At 40.4% G+C, this 25,789-nt stretch overlaps 1 protein-coding gene across 3 annotated transcripts in view; it reads right to left on the bottom strand.

Moving 5' to 3' along the window:
* HEPACAM2 (HEPACAM family member 2) overlaps positions 1-25,789 on the bottom strand; it is a 47,733-nt gene that overhangs the window by 10,397 nt on the left and 11,547 nt on the right. For all 3 annotated transcript variants that reach the window (XM_062179138.1, XM_062179139.1, XM_062179140.1), the window contains one exon: positions 13,135-13,431. In XM_062179138.1, the coding sequence (XP_062035122.1) occupies positions 13,135-13,431 (297 nt within the window). The remainder of the gene's footprint in view (positions 1-13,134; positions 13,432-25,789) is intronic.

Below are 25,789 nucleotides of genomic sequence, written 5' to 3'. Positions count from 1 at the left end.
ACAGGGTTACAGAGAGAGAAAGACAGGGAGAAAGATCTTCCATCCACTGATTTACTCCCCAAATGGCTGCAATGGCCAAAGCTGGGCTGATCTGAAGTTAGAAGCCAGGAGCTTCCTCAAGGTTTCCCACATGGGTGCAGGGGCCTAAGCACTTGAACCATCTTCTGCTGCTCTCCCATGCACATTAGCAGAGAGCTGGTTTGGAACTGGGACCAGTGCCCATAAGGGATGCCAGTGCCACAGGTATGACTTTACCCATCACACCACAGTGCTACCCCTTTACTAATATATTTTCATGTAGATATATACTCTTATTATTGTATTTCCTATGTTTTTATTCCTTTTCCTCTCCTTTCTCATCTTAATTTGGATTAATCAGGATTTCAGTTGGTTCCTGTTTTCCTCTCTATTTGCTTATTAGTTATACATTATTATTTGTCTCTGAGATTTTAAAGACTTTAAAAAATTCTCATCAGAATTAGCACTTTTACCACTTGCTACTTCCACCTGCTTCTGCAATGCAAGAATAAGTTCTATTTTAAAGATGGGAAATCTAAGATTCCAGGACTCGAGTTTGAATTCAGTGATGTCTGGCTACAATTCCATGCTCTTTCCAATTCTCAGCCTTGCCACCAAAAAACAAACAAACAAACAAAAAACACCCAAAAACCCACAAACCCCCACAGAAATCCTCCCCACATCTTAAGTCTAATCAGTTCTACCAATTGGAGCTGGAACAACTAAATTTTTTCTCTTAATAATATCGTCTCAATTATTTGCTGAGGCTGTAACATTCTCTCTCTGATTCAATACCTCCACATCATTTTGTTGCTGGTTTTTTTTTTTTTAAATTTTTGACAGGCAGAGTGGACAGTGAGAGAGAGACAGAGAGAAAGGTCTTCCTTTTAGCCGGTGGTTCACCCTCCAATGGCCGCCGCAGTAGGCGCGCTGCGACCGGCGCACCACGCTGATCCGGTGGCAGGAGCCAGGTGCTTCTCCTGGTCTCCCATGGGGTGCAGGGCCCAAGCACTTGGGCCATCCTCCACTGCACTCCCTGGCCACAGCAGAGAGCTGGCCTGGAAGAGGGGCAACCGGGACAAGATCGGTGCCCCGACCGGGACTAGAACCTGGTGTGCCGGCCGCCGCAAGGCGGAGGATTAGCCTAGTGAGCCGCGGCGCCGGCTACTTTGTTGCTCTTGACCTGCTGTTTCCAGTCTGTATCATCCTAGATGTGCAACTCTGGGAGCTCCTCAAAACTTACTCAATTTAAGTCTTCAAACATAAATTCACAACATCCCATACTGTGCTGTGGTTGTGAATAAGATAAAGGCAAATAGAATGCTCTCTGAGGCACCAAATAGATTTTTTTAAAGCAAAGAAGAAAAACTGATAAGGGATAAATCATGATAAATTTATCAGAAATAATTAATAAAATGAGAAGAAATACTGAAATATTCAGATGGAAAGATTTCTGATGTATAATTCAGGAATCACTTTTAGTAAGTGAATTATTTATTGATTTTAGATATGGTGTTAAAGTTAAAAATCACTAGGGGGTTGATGTTGTGCCATAGTAAATTAAATCACTACCTGCAATGCTGGCATCCCATATGGGTGCTGGTTTGAGATCTGTCTGTTCCACTTCTGATCCAACTCCCTGCTAATGCACCTGGGAAAGCAGCAGAAGGTGGCCCAAAAGCTTGGGCCCTTGCACCCACATAAGAGACCTTGAAGAAGCTCCAGGCTCCTGCCTTTGGCCTGGCCCAGCCTAGGGAGTTATGGCTGGGAGTGAACCAGTGGATGGAAGATCTCTGTCTCTCTCCCTCTCTGTAACTTTGCCTTTCAATTGAGAAACCAAACAAATCTTTTAAAATGTGCTAACAATATGCAGATAGTATACAATAAGATGTATGCATATTATGTATATATATAAACCCAAATGCGCATTGTTCCCTGTTTACTTGGTGTGCATATTGGTAATAAAGAAAATCATTTTAGAAACACAGCAGCATTTAGAGATACACATAAACAATCCGAGTCCAAGAATCTAAAACATTTGTCACAGTCCGTGAGCTCTGGAGTTGAGACTGGAGCACAGCTTTTTCTGACTGCAGCTTCTGCCTTTTTCCTTTTTGTCGGTGATGAGTGTTTTTTTGCAATTGGCGGGAAGCTTCCTCTGAGCTTTTTTAAAATATTTTTATTTATTTATTTATTTGACAGGTAGAGTTATAGACAGTGAGAGAGAGGGAGAGAGAGAGAGACAGACAGACATAGAGAGAGAGAGAAAGGTCTTCCATCTGATGGTTCACCCCCCAAAAATAGCTGTAATGGCTGGCGCTGTGCCAATCTGAAGCCAGGAGCCAGGTGCTTCCTCCTGGTCTCCTATGCAGGTGCAGGGCTCAAGCACCTGGGCCATCCTCCACTGCCCTCCCTGGACACAGCAGAGAGCTGTGCCCACATGGGATGCCGGCACCGCAGGTGGAAGATTAACCTAGTGCGCCATGGCGCTGGCCCCTCCTCTAAGCTTTTCTAACATGAGACGTCACATGCTTCAAATGGTTCACTCCTGAACGCACACTGCCTTCACCAAAACTCAGGAATTGCAAGCCCTTCGAAAGAGAATTCAGAGCTAATTTGTTCCTTTCCATGTGATGCCCAGTGCTTTCCCCTGAGTAAAAGTGCAGACAAACAAACTTGGTATAGTCACAGCTGTTCTTTTCTTCTTTAACCCGACAGCAACGCCAACAGTGACTACTTCAGTGTGCTTCTTATTCTGATGGTGTCGCTTCCCACCGGCATGCGCCATCTCTTTGCCCCTCACTTGTGAGATTCTGGAGTCTGGTAGCAGGTTTAATGCACAGTGACTGAATGTCTTCTAATAAGTCACATCTCCTCCCTGCACCTTCATTTGTAACTGATTATTCTTTATGATGCGTATTTACTAACATGACAGAGCTCGCACATTCTCTCCTACAGAAGATCCCACCCTTCCCTTCCCCCGCGGCTTCCTGATTTCCCAGATGGCTTCCTTATTGCCCTCTTCTACTTCCCCTTGGCCTCTGATTGCCCTACATCAGGGAACACCCACAGTGACTGGTGCCTGTCAGCCCAAAGCCTTAGCTGTGACAAAGGCCAAGCCTCCTCTTCATGCAGATGAGGAGTCCCTTCTCCCATAAGGGGGATCTCTCCTGTTAGGTCTTTGTCTTGAACGTCTCCTGCTCTCCCAACACCACTTTACCCCAGATCACATGACGCTCACCAGGCCCAGCATTTGAAACTCGTTCCCTTTCACAAACCAGAGTGTCACATATGTCAAGGATCAATACAGTGTCTGCAGGGGCAGCTCCAGGGAAGTATGGTTTGGGGAGATGAATTTCCAGAAGCCTAACTGGAAGCCAAAATGGCAGGGAAATTCCCACCCAATGGGCACCGAGGATCTTAAAGGATCCTTGTTGCCAATGTGGACATTGCAGGGGCTCCCTTCTCTCTCCTTGCTGAGAGTGGACACACAGCACGCCATTCTTCCGATTATGTAAACATGATCGACTCATTTACCAAAGCCTGAGTGCAGGTGCTATTTGCCCCCTCCTTATGCAAACAAATAAAATGGAATAACATGTTAAGTGTAAATATGAGCAAGAGGTGTGGTATCCATGGCAGTGCAGCCCTGCTGTTTGAGAGACTGTACCCACGACAGGACAGCCATATGCTACCAGCCAGTGAGTCTGTTTCTAGATTAGAGGGAGTACTGGGCTTGTTCTCATCCAGTCTGCTCACCGGCGCTGGCAGCCAGTTCATGTCCCACAGAGCAGAAGTGCCGTGGTGAGGGGCGTGCTGTTTCTCTCTCCACCATGGCCCCAACTCAGCATAGTGATGCTTGGGGGGAAGTCACTGAGGGCTCAAGGCCCGAGCACACAGTGGTGCTGCTGTCTCCATCATCGTCTCCAGTGGACCAAGCAAAATACAGCTCCTGGAGATCTTTACGTGAGAAAGTTCCAGAAAGATTGAAGAAATTACTAAATTCATTTCCTGACCTGAGCTTTTTTTTGTATTTTCTTCTTTATGAAAAGGTATGGAATATAAGTAAATAAATATAAATATTGTAGGTTTCTGGGGATCACATAAAATACGAAACATTTCTATTATGGGTACATCTCAAACCAGGACCACATGGTTTAGGGAACCCTGATTAGTTATAAATTTGAATGACTTCAGTAAGTCTAAACACTTGAATTCCATTATAAAGTATTGCATGACATAGTAGTGATTTAGATTCAGTTAGAAGTTTCAAGTAGAGGGGGCTGACACTAGCACAGCAGGTTAATGCGCCGTCTGCAGCACCAGCATCCCGTATGAGCACCGGTTTGAGTCCCAACTGCTCCTCTTCTGATCCAGCTCTCTGCTATAGCCTAGGAAAGCAGTGGAAGTTGGCCTAGATGCTTGGGCCCCTGCACCTACATGGGAAACTGGGAAGAAGCTCCTGGCTCTTGGCTTCAGATAGGCCCACGTCAGGCTGTTGCAGCCATTAGGGGGAATGAACCAGTAGATGGAAGGCCTCTCTCATTTTCTCTCCCTCTCTCTATCTGTAACTCTGCCTCTCAATTAAATAAATAAATCTAAAAAGAAAAAAATAAATAAATACCTAGGGCCGACACTATGGCGCAGGGGGTTAACAAACTGGCCTGAAGCGCTGGCATCCCATATGGGCGCTGGTTCAGGACCTGGCTGCTCCACTTCCAATCCAGCTCTCTGCTATGGCCTGGGAAAGCAGTAGAAGATGGCCCAAGTCCTTGGGCCCCTGCACCCGTGTGGGAGACCTGGAGGAAGCTCCTGGCTCCTGGCTTTGGATTGGTACAGCTCCAGCTGTTGCAGCCAATTAGGGAGTAAACCAGCAGATGGAAGACTTCTCTCTCTCTCTGCCTCTCCTCTCTCTGTTTAACTCTGACTTTCAAATAAATAAATAAATCTCTCTCTCTAAAAAAAAGAAATACCTCTTTGTCAACAAACTCCTGAAAGGGATATTTTAAGAAAAACATAAAACTTTGAAGTAGAAACATGTGTATTCACTAAACTCTTAATAGAACTAATAAAGTCATGTGGAGCGGCAAGATGGCGGAATAGGAAGGGAGCACATTGATAGTTCAGCAAGACACACAGGTTAATAAAAGTGGAGATACTGCAGGGTCAAGGAAGAGTAGGGGAAGAAACAGCAGCAGAAACTCTTCTGGAACTAGTGATTCACAGTGGACCTGCGTGGACAGCGTGGGAGCCCAAGTTCGGGACACCAGCGGCAGACTCAACGCACCAGCGCTGGAACGCGAGGTGAGCCGAACCTCCATAGCCCGAGACACCAGCGGGCAAGCAGAAAGAGGAGACTAGAGGGAACGAGGCTTAAAACTCCGTGGGGAAAAGTTCACCAGGCTAACTAGAAGAGAGAGAGGAAAAAAAAAAAGAAAAAAAGTGACTGATACGGACACGAGTTTCTCTCCCTCCACTCACCCCTCAAAGGCGAGCAAGACAAAAAGCAGGCGCCATTTTGGACATACGTCATAAGCAGGGCGACCTCAGGTCTGCACCGGCCCTGAGCCTAGCAGAAAAACCTGACTCTGGGGGGAGGGGTGAAGTAACAGGAGATTAGGATCTACCTTGGCAACCCAGTGGGAGACTGCAGGAGAATTGGAGCCCACACTGAGGGCAGCAGAGATTCCCTGTGTGGTCCTCGGGAAAGAGCTTCCGATCTCTGGCTCCTGTGGGTATACCATTTGCCTGCTAACTACCTCCAATTACGTTCAGCTGTGCGGAATTACTTCCCTTTTGAATCAAAAAAAGAGAGATTTACCACACCTAACCTGGGAGTGTCATCTTTGACACACCCTCAACCCTGAGGAACCAAACACAGCTCTCAGTCCACACTTATCTCAAGCCTCTAAGGCTCCACCGAAAGCAGACAGTCCACTTAATATAGAGCCATAGCGTAACAAGAAGAAACACCACAGTGAAGAAACCAAATATCTCCAACATGCCATACAACAAACGCAAAAACCGAGGTAACAAGAACAAGGAAGACACTATGACGCCCCCAAATGAAAAAGACACCCCAATTCAAGATTATGAAGATGATGAGATCGAAGAAATACAAGAAGCGGATCTCAAAAAATTGATAAGAACATTAAGAAGTTCTCAAAAACAAATTCTTGAACTACAGAAATCCTTAGTGGACAAGATAGAAAATCTCTCTCGTGAAAATGAAATATTAAGGAGGAATCAAAATGAAATGAAACAACTAGTAGAACATGAAACTGTGATAGTGACAAAAAACCACAATGAAATGAAGAACTCAATAGATCAAATGACAAACACATTAGAGAGCCTTAAAAACAGAATGGGCAAAGCAGAAGAGAGAATATCAGACTTAGAAGACAGAGAACAGGAAAGGAAACAGGCAAACCAAAGAAAAGAAGAAGAAATTAGAAATCTAAAAAATATTGTCGGGAATCTACAGGATACTATTAAAAAACCTAATATTCGGGTTCTAGGAGTTCCTGAAGGCATGGAGAGGAAGAAAGGATTAGAAGGCCTTTTTAGTGAGATACTAGCAGAAAATTTCCCAGGTTTGGAGAAGGACAGAGGCATCTTAGTACAGGAAGCTTATAGAACCCCTAATAAACATGACCAAAAGAGATGCTCACCACGACACATTGTAATCAAACTCACCACAGTGAAACATAAAGAGAAGATTCTAAAAGGTGCAAGAGAGAAACGTCAGATTACTCTCAGAGGATCTCCAATTAGACTCACAGCAGACTTCTCATCAGAAACCCTACAAGCTAGAAGGGAATGGCGAGACATAGCCCAGGTACTAAGAGAGAAAAACTGCCAGCCCAGAATACTATATCCTGCAAAGCTCTCATTTGTGAATGAAGGTGAAATTAAGACTTTTCATAGCAAACAGAAACTGAAAGAATTTGTTGCCACTCATCCTGCCCTGCAAAAGATGCTTAAAGATGTGTTACACACAGAAACACAGAAACATGGTCACCAATATGAAAGAAGGTAAAGGAAGGAAACCTCACAGCAAAAGATCACAGGAAGCTCAATTTCTCTTTGACATAGAATTAAACTCTGATGCTCTGGTAAAGCAATGTGTTAAAGTAATCTAAAAACAAAAAGCAATTCAAATCAATTGGCAATCTACAAAAAGAGTTAAATATTTTAAAAGCTATTATTAAAATTGCTATATTGGTCTATTATGCTATGTTATATGTGTGTACGTATTGTATGTCCACATAGGAAATTTTATTAAGAGTTTTATTTTAAATGGCTTATAGATAAGATTGTCCATAAATTTAAGCTGCTAAAATCAATCAAAGATACATTTTAATTGGTGTGACCTGAATCTGTGTATCATATGTTTTAAACTTGTTGGTAGAAAGAAACTAAAAACATTTTATATGGTTGTGCTTAAGTTTACTGGCTAAACAAACTACACCATGTTAGATATTTAAGAGGTGTTTCCAAATACATGATTCTTAAAATGTATAGAAGGCATTGGACCTTATGGTAAATGTTTTCTCAAGTTGTTATCTAATGGTTGAAACGGTTTGCTAAGTATTCATGTAATATTGCTATTGTCAGCAAGCGATCTAGGACTTGCTCCCTCATTTCTCTATTCTAAGCCCAACTTATTCTTTCATTTCTCTATTCTCTTCAAGGTAGGAAACTAATTCTATTATGAAGGAATCTGTAGGATGCACAATTTAATCTTTAGACCTTAGAAAAGAGATGGCTAACATTTTTCTGTAATAGCATAGCCAAAATAAGAACTTAAATAATAATCTCATAGCTAGATTCACTTCGCCATCAGCAAAGTATACAGTAAGTAGAAAAAACCTCCCTTTCAGACCAAAGGGAAAGAAAGTTTTAAAGTGAGAATATAATTTTCCTCATGGGCATTGTCTACCTTAGAAAAACTACTACAGAACATGCCTGTGACTATAGACTTGTAGTTCAGGCCACCGAAGATTAGAGATGGAATACGGGCACTCCCTTGACTTGCATCCTCTGGTCTGCTTTAACACAAACCAGGAGGAAAAGAAAGCTCGGCATCAGAAGCAATGGGTGGCAGGCCTATTAATGGCTGATCTGTACAGTGATCTGCCCTCAAGGAGACCCAACAGGCCAGTCCACTGCAGTGGCTTTCAATGTGGTAAGCCTGGGCTTCAGCAGAAGTCAGCTTGTGAAGAGCCCTGGCAGCTCTGCCAAGAGTTGGATCACTGGAAATGGACCTGCCCTGGAGTCGAAGGATGCCCAGGTCAGAGCCACAGATCTTATTGGCTCTAAGCTGAAAAGCCCTTCACTCAGCCCAACTTCCAAAGTGACCACTGCAGCTGAGGGGATGGTCAAGTAGGGTCAGCAACATTGCAGGCAGAACTGTAAATTTCTTGTTAGAGATGCCCCCTGCCTTTACCTGGCCAGCTCTCCTCCCAGGCCAGCCAAGTAATGAAAGTCAACAGAGTGCCTTCCCCTAGGAGGTTCACACCTCCCTTAGGATATACCCCATGTGAAGACATAGATAGGTCTGGGCCTCTTAACTTACAAGGCCTAAAGCCCACCAGATTATTATCAAGCCCCTTCTATCAGGTTCTATTTGCCTCTCAATCAGAAAACTTAATTGTAGCTTAGACAGCACCTTTCTTAGCACATCTAATAATGACTCTGTCCTTTGTTCTAGACCCTGTCTAGCACACTTGGGCCTCATTCCTTTGTAATCATAACCTCTACTCTACCACCAATGGCTCTACTCCCAACCTGTGTGTACTGATGGTCCTCTTCCCCACTGTATAATTGTGTATAAATGCTGTATAATTGTTCAAACCTGGTAAATGCCACTCTTAGGATCATTGGTTGCTATCCTCACTCTGTCTTTTATGACCTTGTCTAAATATGATCAGAGTCGGCAAACTTGGAAGGCTTCCATAGCCTTGGCAACTCATGACGACAGCCTAGGGTGGTTACTGGCGCCATAAACTAGAATGTCAATTTGTTGGGTCAACAACAAGAGCCACTGTGCACTTGCTCCTCATGTGGGATCTCTGTCCTTAATGTGCTGTACATTTTGATTTAATGCTATAACTAGTACTCAAACAGTATGTTTCACTTTGTGTGTCTATGTGGGTGCAAACTGTTGAAATCTTTATACTAAATTGATCTTCTGTATATAAAGAGAATTGAAAATGAATCTTGATGTGAATGGAAGGAGAGAGGGAGTGGGAGAGGGGAGGGTTGTGGGTGGGAGGGAAGTTATGGGAGGGGGAAGCCATTGTAATCCATAAGCTGTACACTGGAAATTTATATTCATTAAATAAAAGTTAAAAAAAAAAGAACTAATAAAGTCATTGTTTTTCAGTATACAGATACTGAAAATAATAAATATAAATTATTATTTCATTATTATCTTGAAACTTATAGACATCATTTCAAGTTACAAATATTTTGTAACTGGCTTTTAACTTGAAATTATGCATATGTCATGGACAAACCAGAGTATGCATATGTTTATAGTGTTCAATTAGCTAAGGTGATGTAAAAATACACTCTGTGTGTGTGCAACTCTATGCATATCCTTTAGAAAGACCATAGTCCCATCAATAGTGGTAGTTACATCCTGGGAGGCTCTATAATGGTTAAAAACAAGAGCTTTGACTTCAGATATTATTTTATCACTTACTAGGTGTGTGACTTTGTTCATTGTCTGTTTTCCTCAGAACAACTCCACTGAGATCCAGAAAGGTGAATTGATACCTCACATTAGGTAAGAATCACTGTCCACAGAGATAGAAGTCACCATCGTTCCAGTCTTACCACACACAAAGTTAATTGTCACTTTCTCTAGCCTTTTTCTCTCACGCTGGAAGTCCCTAATAACACATTTGTCTTCTGTTCTTATTATTCTCTTTCTCTATCTGTGACCTTTTTCTTTGTCCTTTGGCTCCTTTTTCTTTGTCGGACCACACCTTGGTGCTTAGACTCTAGGGTTGGTTATGTATTTTTCTTTGTTGCCTCATTAAAAACAAAGCCCTTCTTTATCTGTTTCTATAACTGCACTCTGGCTACTCCAAACACCAAGTGGTTCTGGAAACATCGCAAAGCTGGGTACCTTACTCTCCTAAACACTTTCACATTCCTCACCGATGCACACATAGCTTGTTCATCAGCGTGGGTGCTCAATAAGTGCTCAGTTGATAGTTCCGTGTGATGATCATTTATAGCTGCGGGTCTGTATACACTTAGCTTGGATTGCTTAGGTTCATTCATTTTGGAAACTTAGAAAAAATTAAATGCTTAGCAAAATACATCAATGCTATTCATTTTCATTAATTTTGCCACTGTTTGAGTTAAAGTTCTGTGGACATTTGCAGGTTGGAAAATAGCTCTAAAAACCACAAAGAGGTCACTAACGTGGACAACCCTGAATCCCTCTGAAAAATAAGCACCTGCTCTTCTTGTTTACTATAATAACAGATGCCTGGTCTTTGTACAGGTCAAACAGGTTTTTTAGATTTTCAAAAGCAAATTATCTGACATTAGGCCTGGAGCTGTCTATGGACCTTGGTAATAAGATCTTAACCAAATACTAGGGGCTTCTGATATTATGAAAATATCTTGGCTAATATTAATAGAGAAAGTTTAGGCAATGGGAAAAACCTTAACTGTAGTACTCTTCTATATATTATAGCTGGCTTTTCAGTTGCAACCAGCATGATGAAATCTAAGGTGACATCCAGATCACTGCTAATCTATTTTTATGCTTAATTTTAGCTTGTTCTAAAATTATGGCTTGGTTAGCAACTGGGGTGAAAATATGGTGAAGCCTATAACATTTTAGCAAAATACTAAGCAGATGATGTACCTTAGCTGTTTACATGCTTGCCGCTAGATTGTATAGTGAACAGGATGTGCCTACCCCAGTATTTGGCCCATAAAAGTTGTTAAATAATAAATGAATGTGTGCCTAGTTTTTATCACCCCAAACACACATGTGCTTTTGGGGAGTCTTCAAGGTAGTTGTATTATTATCTATTGTCCAAATGAAACATAGTCCATGCAAAAATTCTAGATCTGTATTGTCTAATATGGTAAACACTAGACCTTACTTGTATTTACATTGAATTTAAAACTAATATAGATGAAATAAAATTAAAAATTCAATTCTTCAATTGCATAGCCATATTTAAGTACTCAAAAGGCAATGAGGCTAGGGGTTACCATATTGAACAGGGCATATATTGGACATTTATTGCAGGAAGCTGTATTGGACAGCATTCTCACAAAGAGTATAATATCTTCTTCATGTAAAGAAAACAAAATCCCATCATAACATTATATAAATTCCAACCCTCTCAGGTGATTTTGCAAATACAAACACCCTTCACCTTAAGGAATCCTAGGAGGGCCCAATTTCTATACATTACTTCATCAACCTGCAGATCTGTGACAGTCTTAGACTCCTTGAGGGCTCTTTAAGAGCTTTTTAATAAATTCAAGATACTATAGAAGAAAAATATCTTAAACAAGTAATTGTCTCACTTACGTGTGCTAAATATTCAGATTCCCAGGTACTACCTTTAAGTTCCTGACTCAACAGGTCTGAGATTCCTTAATGAAATGACATTTTTGGCAACTTTCCTGGGTGATTTTGATGTTGGTGGTCCAAGGATCACATACTGTAAAAATTAGCCTGAGAATTATATGGACGATATTCCTGTCTCATTTATTCAACAAAATTTATTGAGCTTCTCTATGTTTTGGGTCCTGTTCTAGGCACTGGGGCTGCAAAGATTGAGAAAGAAAAGGCATGAATTGAAGAAGTATTAATGAGAAGTACCTTTTGTAAACTTGTTCCTCCCAGGCACCTTAACCACCGCCTCCGATTCATGCCTGTCCCAAGGTTTTCCCTAAGTGAAATATGGCTTGTTTCTGGATGTAAGGGAAGTCTGGGAAAGAAATGATAGCAGCAAAAAGAGGAAGGAGAAAAAGGAGAAGGAGGAGGAGTGGTGACGGGGAAGTAGACTAGATGAAGAGAAAAAAAGAAAAGGAATGGGGGAAAAGACAAAGGTGGATCTGAGTGAGAGGAAGTAGAATGGACAAACTTGATGACTGAATGTGGGACAAGGCAATAAACAAGAAAGAGTCTCCGATGACATTTCACTTTCTGTCCCAGGTTGGTAAGACCATTCATGTAATCAGGAAATACAGACAGAACAGCAGTTTTGGGGAAAGAACATGGTTCAGTTTGATATCTACCAACGCAACAATGATATAAACCCTATAAATGAGAAACCTGCTTGTCTTATTCTCTTCTTCCTGCACTGCCAGGTGGAGTCATCCAGAAGGCAGTTGGAATAAAGTTTTAGAGCTTTAAGTTAAGATACAGAATGAGATGCACCGACGTTACCTGAAATAAGTGAAATCATACAGGAGGATGAAATCGTACTATGTGTATAGAGAAGAGAAGGCTCGGAAGGATGGAAATTGGCTGGACATCAATGCTTTAGACAGTGATTTTTGACTCTTATGGTTGGATGAGTTTTTTGAAAAACCAAATGATTTCTAAAGGATGCCAAATTTCATAGGTAATTTTTGTAAAAATTACCAAGATAACTCCTGTTGAGAACTTTCTTGAATTTCTGGTGTTTAAATAGTGAAAGAGGAGGGAGAGGCCATAAAGGACCATGAAACAGTGAGTCATTTAGGCATAAAGGAAAACAGATTTCCAACTCATGAAGATGTTTTCATCAGACTTAAGGCAACAGTAGAGATAGACACTCTAAGTGAGCAGCCTGCTTCTCTCATATTCCCGTTTATAAAATCAGGAAATCAAGACTGCCAATTTAGAAGTAATTTATTGATTCCATTTTCTTTCATAACCCCTCAGAGCCAGAAATTGAATTTCCTCTCTATTTCACTTGTGCTTTCGTTTTCTGAGTCATGGAAGCTATGGCATAGTTAACTTAGGGAAGAGAAGCCTTTTTACACAATTAAATTCTCTTCTTCCTGGGTATAAGAGAGGGGAAGGGCAAGGCTAGCATCCAGTTGTCTTTTATTGGGACCCACTTCCTTTTATGTCACACTTACCCATGGAAGTGATGATAACTGTGAAATGAGTTTCGTCTTGCCTCCCAGTTATATTGTTGTAAGCACAGCAAACATAGTCAGTGGTCTTCTGGGCTACTTTCTCAGATGCGACTTCTAGGCGAGGCCCATGCTTAATAAAATACGTTGTGTTGTCAGTCATCCCGATCCAGGAGTAGGTGTTGGGGGGATAGGAGTCAGCAGAGCAATCGAATAGGATGGCTTCTCCCAGGTCAACAGTAAACACTTCTCCCACTTTTAGCCCTTTATCAGAATTAACTTGAAGTCCGTAAGGTCCATCTGCAGAAATGCAAAAAAGAAACAGAAAGGTAACGTGAGTAACTATAATACATTTGGGTCTGGGAAAGCTTAACAGCATCTGATTTTCTTTGAGAGTCTTCATGTTAGCCATGAGCAAACAGGACCTCATTTAGACTCCCAGTGAATGACAAGTACCTAAATATGTTTTATTCTGATATCCACAAAAATAGAATTATTTAATGTGATTCAAATTATTTCAAATAGTGAAAGCCTAAAAGTTGGTTTTTAATTTTATAAATGTTGCTATGATTGTGATGTTAAATGTTTGAGTAATATATTGATACATCTGCAGTCTTGCTAGACAAACTCAGTATTTCTGAAACATGAATTCCACCTGAAAATATTTTTACAATAGACTATGCCCCCAATTTTCTCTTTGACAAACATATTTTGAGTATTACTTGTTTTTCTTTTTAGTGCTAGCTTAGGTTATGCAGATATTTATAAAAGACAGTCCCACCAGGAACATGAATTTGTGCAAGAAAATATGGGATGTTATGTATTTTCATAATATTTTATTGATCTATTTGTTTTAAATTACTTATAAAATTTATTTAAGAGGGGAGGAGGGAAGAAAGATCAGAGAGACAGAGAAATAGAAAATGCTCATAGCTGCAAGTTTATTCCCCAAATTTTCAAATGGCTAGAGCTACACTAATTCATTCCACGCCTCCCACATGGGTGATAGGAACATAATACTTGAGCCATCACCTGCATCCCAGGTCTATATAGGTGGGAAGCTGGATCAGGAGCTGGAGTTGGAATTGGAACCTAGATACTCCAGTGTGGGATGTGGGCGCCCCAACTGCTAGGCTGAAGCCTGCTTTGACATTTTAACAATTGAAGAATCTTTGATTATAACTGCCCTACTATACATCTTGATATCTGGTATTGTGATGTGCAAGCTTAATTTTTATTGCTTAGGATTGCTTCTTGCTTTCTTCCATTCAATATAATGATGCCTGTGGGTTGGTCATATATTGCCTTGATTGTGTTGAGATATGTTCCTTTTGTACCCAGTTTGTTAAGGTTTTTTTTTTTAATCATGAAATTATGTTGTATTTTATCAAATGCTTTCTCTGCATCTACTGAGAAAATCATATTGTTTTTATTCTTCAGTTTGTTAATGTGATCAATCACATTTATTGATTTGCCTATGTTGAACCATTCCTGCATACCAAGGATAAATCTCACTTGCTTCTGGTGATCTTTCTAATATGTTGTTAGATTAGATTAGCTAGTATTTTGTTGCGTTTTGTGTTTATGTTCTTGGGGGATGTTAGTCTATAGTTCTCTTATTTTGTTGTATCTTTTTCTGTTTTAAGAATTACGGTGATGCTGGTTTCATGGGAGTTTGGGAGGATTCTCTCCCTTTCGAATGTTTTGAATAGTTTGAGAATAATTGGAATTAGTTCTTTAAAAGTTTGGAAGAATTCAGCAGTGAAACCATCCATGGGGCAGGCACTGTGGCACAGCAGGCTAAAGCCCTAGCCTGCAGTGTCAGCATGCCATATAGGTGCCGATCCAAGTCCTGGATGCGCCACTTCTGATCCAGGTCCCTGCTAATGTGCCTGGGAAATCAGCATAGGATGCCTCAAGTCCTTGGGCCCCTGTGCCCATGTGGGAGACCTGGAAGAAGCCATCTGGTTCTAGGCTTTTCTTTGTTGGGAGGGTCTTTATTACTGATTCAATCACCATCTTGGTTATAGGTCTATTTAGCTCTTATATGTCTTCATGACTCAATTTTGGTAGATTGTCTATGTATAGAAATCTATCATTTTTTTCAGACATTCCAATTTGTTGACATATAGCTGTTTGTAGTAATTCCTGATAATTTGTTTTATTTCTGTGGTATCCATTCTAACATCTCCTTTTGCATCTTTGATTTTATTAATTTGTATTTTCTCCTTTTGTTTTTGGTTAGTTGGTGAATCAGTTTTGTATATTTTTTCAAAAAAACAGATTTTCATTTTATTGATATTTTACATCATTTTGGGGGGATTCAATTTGTCCATTTTTTCCTTAGTTTTTATTATTTCTTTCCTCCTATTAATTTTGGGTTTGGTTTGTTCCTATTCATTAGATCTTTGAGAGGCATCAATTATTGATGCCTTTTCAATTTGTTGATGTAGGCATTGATTGAAATTCCTCTCTCCAAGTTTAGGATCCCATTTAGAAAAACATGCATCTTCATTATCATTAAAAACTACTCATTGATCAGCAACTACCTAATCATGGATACTCCATGAGTTTTGTTTCACACTGTAAAGCTCCTGCAGCATTTTACCATTTCTAAAGTGTCAGAGTAGAAGCAGATAGACAACTTGCCTGGTTTTCTTTGTTTGTTTGTTTTTTCAGAGAATAAAAAAGAGACACTGGTAAAAAGAATTCCCCAGCTAGAAAGGTTTTCTCATCTGGTCTAAATTCTGGCTTATATTCTAAAGAAATTCTTTTTTGAGTATTTTCAATCTATGCTTGATTGATTCCACTGGTGTGGAACCCATCAGAGGTCTGGCTGCATGTTCACATGTAAAGTAATCAGGAACTGGAGGTAGAAGTGGAACATGAGAAGAAGTGTGTGCCTCTTTCCTGTGACTGCCCTAAGACCTTGATGCTGTTCTCTCATTTCGGGCTCCGATGCACTGTCAGCTGAAAACTCTGCTAAGGTGTTTCAAACAGTGTGCTGTGGACTGAAAGTCTCTCAGTCAGCAGTCCACAATGGTGAGTAGTGGAATAGGAATGGAAATTTGCTTTCACTTACTCAACCTTTGGAACTCCTCCTTTGAAATTGCCTCGGGACCTTAAACACAGTGGAGAATTCTCACAAGTAGTCATTTTTCACTTTTGGAGGGCAGATTCATGTCATAGAGGAAATCCAGTCATTTGGAGCCACCACTGGTAAATAAGGTCAAATGACCTAATTTAAAAATATCACTTTTTAAAAATATAGCATACCTTTAAAGAAAGGCAACTGATTATTTTAGCTTATCTTCTCTACTTACTTAGGTTCATAGGTTGATTTTGCTACCTCCTCATTTGTTGAGTTTCATGATTGGCATAGCATTTTCTCCTCTGTCTTACTTACAAGGTATCCTCAAATAGTTTATCCACCCTATCCTGCCTGAAACTCAAGTATTGCTTTCAGTTTCTAGAATCTAACATTTTGAAGCATTTAATTTCCTTGCTGATAATATTATTTCTTAGAATGTGCCATATTTGATCTGATTATACAGTTTAAGAAATATATGTCCAATGTAGAAAATGCAAAAATTCAGAGAAGCATAAAGGTGAAAGCAAAAATCATCTGTAATTTCACTGCTCAGAGAACCAATACCCACATTTCAGTGCCTGATTTCCAAGTATTTCCACTATGCTTCTCTCTCTCTCTCTCTCTCTCTCTCTCTCTCTCTCTCTCTTTCTCTCTCTCATACACACACACACACGTCTATCTAATTACTTCTTATACTGTATCCATCACTTACAATATATTTTCTCTATGCTATAATATTATTCCCTTCAGGTTTACCAGCCCTGGTACAACCTAGTATATTATTTGAGGCACAACCTAGTATATTATTTGAGTGGATGGGCCGTCCAGTTGGGGATATTTGGAGTGATCCAATCAGAATTGCCTCCAGTGCTGAAGATGAAAGTAGAAGGGTCATTCCATTTTGAATTTGGATTAGGGTTTACTTTCTTGCCTTTGGCAGAGAGCTCCCAATATAAATGAGCCCATTGCCTTGAGAATGGCTGTTTACTAAGTGACTTGTAAACTCATATATCATCTGTTCTCTTTAACAATTTATGGCTGGGCGGGAACAGTACCTAAATTTCCGTCATGAGGCTGACTGCCACCCTGCTTGGGAACAGATGGTAGATATTTATTTACTATGAATGACACTTTTTTTTTTAACTTTAATTTTTATCACTTAGAGAACTCCCCCGCAGCAATACCATATGTTGCACACAAAATGTAACTGGATTATTATTTACAGCTGGAGGTAGAAATCTCCTTAATTATTGCCTTCACACTGTCTGCCACCAGACTATGACATCAGAACTTCATAAATACATGATCAATCTTGATAGATTTTATTATACTTTTAAAAATTCTCTTTAAAATAAAAAACAATTCCTGTTTTCATGAATAAATGTCATGGAAACAGTACTTTTAGAAAACAGAATAGGTGATTCAAGTTGGAATTCCAAATTATTATATATATCTCAAAGGGATAAATATTGGGATCTGACACTTACTAAATTATTGAGGAACTTTGCAAGAGGTCAGAAAGCAAAGCAAAGAGCCAAAGCACTCTAACGAAGCAGTTGTTATCTTGTCTTGGGAATTTGGCCTTTCCATAGCATCAAGTAACACTGGACTCTGAAAGGGAGTCTGTGTTCTTAACTCGTGTCAAATATTGCCCCATGAATACAAAGTTGAATAATTCAGAATTCCTAGTTGCACAGAGAAGAATCAGGGAAAACATAACGCAGTGAGTACCGGGGAAGAGGTGAGCCTGGGACGCTGCAGGAGCTCAGCAGCAGTCTCCCGGGCGCTGGGGAAGCAAGGCAAGAGCAGGGCGGGAGAAGATGATGGAGAAGATGATGGCATGAATGAACAGTAAAGTAACCAGAAGAAGAAAGAGAAGTGGGCATAACAATCACCAGGCACATATTCCCAGTTTTCATGGAATGAAGGTAAAGATTGCAATCATGTAGATGCCAGGTCAACCGATAGGAAAAAGAACAAATACTCAGAGTATACATTTTACTTAATTCTTACTACTTGAGGTCAAGAAAACAAATTTAAAAATGCCCCCCAAAAACAATAAAACAGGCTGAAATAGTGATATAGAGAAAAATTATTAACGAGTCTGGGGTGTGTTTTTATATGTAATGTGACAGGCAGTAGCTTAGCACAAACAAGACATTGATGTTTTGTATTTTAATAAAATTAAAATATGAATGATGGAATAAGTGAATGAATGAATATCAAATAAGATTTTGACTAAGTGGAGGTTTCTGCATTTGAACATAAAAAAATCAAGATAAAAATCAATAAGAGATCACAATTACCAGCCAATATTAAAAATCTTTCTTAAATCATGTAGATAATACATGTTTACAGTGTGGAAACAGAACCCACATTTGTAAATTTTCTTCTTCCTACTCTCTGTCAGTATTTACTCATGATAGATGCTTCTTTGTGAGACTTTCATGGGTCATGTCTAAAAAAATGTAAAGAAAAAAGTTGAATCTGTAAATAGAACATAAGGTCTGTGAAATGTGAACTGATTCGACTGGGATGTTTTAATTCTGTCAAACGGCGTAGGAAAGGAAAGATGGTTTGGGAATCTGAAGCATACTCTTTGACGTAAATAGATGTGATTATGAACTTTTGCTCTCATTTTTACATTTTCCACACTATCAGCATGTTTTATGATAATAGTGAAATTGATGCATGTTGAAAGGAAAATCTCATTTTCATTTTACCAGCTTAAAATAAACTTGTAACAAACAGAAGTACATTTCAAAAATGATAATTTCATGTGCCTCTACTTGCTTAAACAATTTCCCCCAAGAATTTTTTACCTAAATCTGTGTCAGGTGTTTAAAGTAGGTAGGCAGATGAAGAAAGGAACAGAGAGCTAAGAAGAAATTGATGTAAAAGAAATACTATGAAAAAATAAAGTATGTTAAATTAAGGAATGGTGATGTTTGGGAAAGTCAAAAGTTCTTCTCAAGGTTTCCTTTCAATTTTCTCTTTGTAGGAATCTTCTAAATTATCCAAGCTCTCCACAGCTTATTATTGCCATGTTGCCAATTATATCAGCATAATTTTGATTTAAAAAAAGCAAAGAAAAAGAGTTCTTCCCATGTACCACACACTAACTTTTTTAGACATAAATTCTCATTAAATGCCCCCATTGACATAGGTATTAGCATTCCACTGGGAACAGCATAGATAAGCAGGAGAGGACATGGGTGCACTGAGGGGAGAAGTCACCTGCACACACTGGTAATGGCAGAACAAGGCTTGTCCTCATGGAATCCAAGTGTACAGCTCCGGCACATAACCCTTGTTCTATCTACTGCGCTCCCTAGCAGAGCACCAAAGTCAAATTATGATCAGGTTTCCCTCAGCTAACAAAGAGTATTCCAACACAGTCTCATCTCCAGTTGTCTCCCACTACACTGAAAGGTAATTCTTTGGGATTCACAGGCGGAAGATGATGTCTGACTGGGTTAATATTTTATTTTGCACTTTGTACCTTCTTATGTGGATGCAAACCAAACAATAAAGAATAACATGAGGATGTGTCCATTGAGTCCTAGATTTGATATAATTGTCTGCGCGCTTTTTCTCTGTTTACATAATTCAAATACTTAGGTTTGTATTACCTGGACTTGAATGGAAGGTTTTTTAAAAATATTTTATTTACTTATTTGAGAGGTAGAGCTACAGAGATAGAGACAGACAGACAGACAAAGGTCTTCCATCTGCTGGCTCACTCCCCAAATAGCTGCAACAGCCAGAGCTGGACTAATTCCAAACCAGGAGCCAGGAGCTTCTTCCGGGTCTCCCATGTGGGTGCAGAGGCCTGAGGACTTGGGCCATCTGCTGCTGCTTTCCCAGGCCATAACAGAATGCTGGATCAGAAGAGGAGCAGCCAGGATACAAACCAGGGCCTATTTTGGACGCAGGTGCTGCAGGTAGAGGCTTAGCCCATTATGCCACAGCAGCAGCCCCTGAGTAGACATTTAAAATCATGTCAAAATAACCTTACTAGGTCAGGAATACTCATATAAATAGACTTCACCAATTTGAATTTTTCACTCCCATTCAATGCTGGTCATGAATATAGACAAGATTATATTTCTTTGTAAGTGTATTTCTTAACCTATGCTTGAAGGCTGATAGAATATTTTTATAATATAATCTGAATGTAACATTATGGGAAAACTATTGAAAAATTTTACCTGAAATTCAACTAATAAGTAAAGCCATCTTTCAACACAATATAACTAATAATTGTAACAAATCATATATGAAGCTATTTCAAAAAATTCATGGAAATAGAATTAAAATGTTTTCTGATGCAAAACATTTGCATAGTTTTCATAATTCATATTTACTATGAACTTTCTAGAAACTGTTCATATACTCATATAATTTGTTTATTGTGTGAGATGTTTTGGCATTGGTGAAAAACTGGTTTCCTTCTTTTGCACTCTTTAATGTAATTTCTTCTATTTTAAGTGAATGGATCAGTTCTTTTTTTTTTTATTAGAGTCAGAGAGAGAGAGAGAGAGAGAAAGGTCTTCCTTCCATTGGTTCACCCCCCCCCAAATGGCCGCTATGGCCGGCGTGCTACGCCGATCTGAAGCCAGGAGCCAGGTGCTTTCTCCAGATCTCCCATACAGGTGCAGGGGCCCAAGCACCTGGGCCATCCTCCACTGCTTTCCCGGGCCACAGCAGAGAGCTGGACTGGAAGAGGAGCAACCGGGACTAGAACCTGGCGCTCATATGTGATGCTTGTGCCGCAGGTGGAGGTTCAACCAAGTGAACCACAGCGAGATTGCATAACATAATCAAAGTATAAAGTTTTAAAAATTTTATTATGAACAATAATTTTTAAAAATTTATGTTAATTTTAAATTTTGTATTAATATAAAGAGAACAGATGTTAAAGACACAATTCTTAAATATAACTATACGTCCCTCCCTTCCTCCCTCCATTCTACCTTCCTTTCCTTTTTCCTTTAATTTCTGCAGTAACATAATTTAAATTTATTTTATAATCACAGGCTTAATGCACCATTAAGCATACTGTTCAGTAAGTAACACGTTGAAAGACCACTATTCCACAGGAGTATAGACAAAGGCTAAAACAATAATCAAATCATAAGATATTGGTTTCATTCTTCTTTTGTATTCTATACTAAGTGCCACATATCAGAGAAAATCTATATTTTTCATTTTGGTACTGGCTTGTTTTACTAAATATTGTGGTCTCCAGAAGCTTCTATTTTGTTGCAAAAGGATTTCATTCTCATTTATTGCTGAGTAGTATTCCATTATGTATATATGTCACATTTTCTTTTTTTCAAGACTTATTTATTTATTTAAGAGGCAAGAGTTACAGAGAGAGAGAGACAGAGACAGAGACAGAGACAGAGAGAGACAGAGAAGTCATCTATCTGCTGGTTCACTCCCTCAAATGGCTGCAATGGCTGGAGTTGGGCCAGTCCTAAACCAGGATCCAAGAGCTTCTTCCAGGTCTCCCACATGGGCACAGGGGCCCAAGCACACGGGCTATCTTCCATTGCTTTCCAAGGCCATTAGCAGGAAGCTGGATTGGGAGTGGAGCAGCCAGGACTTGAACCGGTGCCCATATGGAATGCCAGCACCACAGGTGGAGGCTTAACCTACTTTGCCAAGGTGCCAGCTCCATATCTCAAATTTTCTTTATCCAGTCATTAGTCAATCTATGTCTGGGTTTATTCCATATCTTAGCTATTGTGAATTGAGCCGCTATAAACATGCAGGTACAAATAACTCTTTTATTTGCTGACTTCATTTCATTTGAGTAAATTCCCTGGAGTGGGATGGCTGATTAATATGGTGATCTATTTTCAGATTTCTGAGGAATCTCCATACTATCATCCCAAATGGTTGGACTAGTTTACAATAGTGTATTAGGGTACCCTCTTCTCCACATCCTTGCCAACATTTATTAGTTTCATATTTTGGATGCTAGCCATTCTTTTTTTTTTTTTGACAGATAGAGTGAGACAGTGAGAGAGAGAGAGACAGAGAGAAAGGTCTTCCTTCCGTTGGTTCACCCCCCAAATGGGTGCCACAGCTGGAGCTACGCCAATCCGAAGCCAGGAGCCAGGTGCTTCTCCTGGTCTCCCATGCGGGTGCAGGGCCCGAGCACTTGGGCCATTCTCCACTGCCCTCCCAGGCCACAGCAGAGAGCTGGACTGGAAGAGGAGCAACCAGGACTAGAATCCGGTGCCCATATGGGATGCTGGTGCCGCAGGAGGAGGATTAACCAAGTGAGCCACAGCGCCAGCCCCAATTTTTGGATGATAGCCATTCTAACTTGGGTGAGGTGAAATCTCGTTGTGGTTTTGATTTGCATTTCCCTGATGGCTGGTGACCCTGAGCATTTTTTTCATGTGTCTATGTGTTTCTTGGCCATTTGTATTTCATCCATTTAAGATGCCTGTTCATATCCTTTGCCCATTTTTTAACTGCATTGTTTTAACAATACTTTTCGGAAAAAAATACTTTCAGATTGCTCTTAGCTATATTTAATATAGCTCAAATTTTGTGATTTTTCTCCTTAGTAGGTTCATGAAATTCACTCTGTGCCTCTTTTTTCCTTTATTACACATACCATTTATATAATTGTGCAAAGTTTGATCTATGTTGAAAACATGCTTTCCTGACAAATATTCCTTGGTTTACTCAAAGAAATGTGTATGAAAATATAAACTGTCTTCTAGTCATTTTTTTGTATCTGCTCTCTTTTATAATTTTTTTCCACTGATAATCAGTCCTAGAATTTAGAGCTCCTCATAGTTGGACTCAGATTTATCTATCTGACCATCAGTTCCCCCACACACTTTCATATATGCTGTACTCTTGCCACATTGGCACATTTGTCAAATACTTCCCTCTGCTTGGTGCCTGAGCTCCGACTGTCCCCATTGCCTGAAATGGTTTTCTCAGATATTGTCACTTGCCCCAACCATTGTTCAAAGTCCACCCCAAATGTTGCATTCTACAAGAATTTTTTTTCCACAGGTAGAATGAATGTTTCCATGCTCTGAATTCCCCTAGGGTAATAATATTATAGCGATAATAATGGTTAACTTTCTTAGGGGAACTTACTATGGATCAGTTACTACTCTAAGCACTCTACATAGAGTGACAGATTTAATCCTCATAATAATTCTATGAAGTAGGTTAACATTATCACCAATGTATGGATTAAGGAGCTGAAGCAGGGAGAGATAAAGGTAGCAGACCCAGGATTTGCACCTAAGCCTTCTCCCTCCATAATTTTCATTCCTACTCACTATGTTGCTGTTGCTACTTCTTTGATTTACTTTATGTATTTGAAAGGCAGAGTTACAATGAGAGAGAGAGAGAGAGCGAGAGAGAGGGAATGAATCTTGTATTTACTGGCTTACTCCCAAAATGGCCCACAGTGGTCAAGGCTGAGCCAGGCCAAAGCCTAGATCCTGGAATTCCATCTGGGTCTCTCCTGTGGGTGCATGGACCCAAACACTTATGTCATCTACCTCTGCTTTTCCCAGCATATTAGCAGGGAACTGGATGGAAAGTGGAGTAGCCAGGACGTGAACTGGCACTGTCCACTATGTTTCTTTATTTACATCTCTGTAGCATAGATGGTATTCTATGTCGTGCATTTTATTTTCTCTGTTCTACTAAAATAAAAGAAAATGGCCATGTTCAAGTTTTCACAATTATATTTTCCATTGCTTAGTTTTGCAGATCCAAAGCAAAGCCTCCGTGTGTATGTGTGTCCCCTCCCTGGCCTCATCTTCCCAGTGTTCCTCTTCTTGTTCCCCTGCTGGTGCTGTTTCTTCCTGAAGCTTTCTCTAGTTAGGAAAGGCTACATTTGTACATTTGCTGGTACTTCTTTTTTCCCATACAGATGTATTGCTGACTAAGCCGCCTGGATTTACCTAGCGCCTGATTTGTGTCAGTCACTGGCTATTTGTCACTCAGTGCCTGGTTCGCCACAGAAGTGTGGTGAGGTGGTTTTCACTATTTCCATTGCACAGATGTGGACCAGAGAGATCAAGGGATTCAACTAAAGTCACACCGGAAATGACCAAACATGCTGTCCACTTTGGTCTATCTGACTTACAACACTCAAAGTGCTATGGTTTGTGCCTCCTTTCAGGAAGCACGCTTCATTCTCCTCTTATGATTCCACAGTTACACCGCCCACCTTCATGTCACAGCAGTGAGATTTTCTTTGCTACACTTTTCTTGTTAATCTGCTAGTGCAGCTGTGCTGTAAGCAACATGATAACAGATAAGACTTCCCAGTGTGGGGCCAGCGCCGCAGCTCAATAGGCTAATCCTCCGCCTTGTGGCGCCGGCACACCAGGTTCTAGTCCCGGTCGGGGTGCTGGATTCTGTCCCGGTTGCCCCTCTTCCAGGCCAGCTCTCTGCTGTGGCCAGGGAGTGCAGTGGAGGATGGCCTAAGTGCTTTGGCCCTGCACCCCATGGGAGACCAGGAGAAGCACCTGGCTCCTGGCTTCGGATCAGCGTGGTGCGCCGGCCGCAGCGTGCCAGCCGCGGTGGCCATTGGAGGGTGAACCAACGGCAAAGGAAGACCTTTCTTTCCGTCTCTCTCTCTCTCACTGTCCACTCTGCCTGCCAAAAATTAAAAAAAGAAAAAAAGACTTCCCAGTGTGATAGCCATTGGTTCTCTAAGCTGAGTTCTGGCCCCACAGGGAGCCTATGACAATGTTCACAGACACTTTTAATTGTTACAGCTGGAGGGATGTGCTACTGAATTACATATGGGGAGAGGCCAAGGATGCTCTTAAGCATGTTACAATGCACAAAAGAGCCCCCACAACAAAGAGCTGTCTCCAGTGCAGAGGAGACATCGTGCTAAGCTGAAATTAGAATGCAATATTAAGTAGGGGTAGTGTTTTAAAATAGAGAGGATTGGGAACAATGGTGCAATGAGGAAAGAGGGCCCTTAGCTGGATTAGTGATGCTGGTAGGACATGAACTGAAGAGTTTGTTCACCATAGCTAAAGACAAGGTTCACCAACAACAGGAAAATAAACCAAAGAAAATCAAAATCCAGAGAGAATTGCTGATTCCCTGGGAACCTGAATACCTTACTGCAGACTAATAAACTCTGTTCTGACTGGCCTGCCCTGACAGCCAGGCAGGAGGAATGAGTTATGACACATAATTGCACAGGAGGGTGATTATTGCTTATCATATTGTATCATATGAATCAAAAGAGCTAGAAGAGAAGAATTTGCATCTTCTCATCACAAAGAAATGCTAAATGTTTGAGATGATGGGTAATGCTGAGTGATCATTACAAATGTATACATACACTCAATTGTCACTCTGTATTCCATAAATATGTGTAATTATTATCTGTTGTTTATGATAAAGGAATTAATTTTAAAAGTTGATGCTGAGATGGGCAGAGGGAACAGCCAGATCCTTAGAAACCCTGCCTGTGCCTAACCCGGGAATAGTCAGCCACAGAGCACATTCTTCTCCTGGATTACTATCACCGACGCTTGCTCCTTGGGC

The sequence above is a fragment of the Lepus europaeus genome, chromosome 20 (assembly GCF_033115175.1).
Source record: "Lepus europaeus isolate LE1 chromosome 20, mLepTim1.pri, whole genome shotgun sequence".
Classification (NCBI taxonomy): domain Eukaryota; kingdom Metazoa; phylum Chordata; class Mammalia; order Lagomorpha; family Leporidae; genus Lepus; species Lepus europaeus.
Note: the sequence above shows the minus strand (reverse complement) of the source record. Positions and strands in the feature narration are given on the sequence as shown.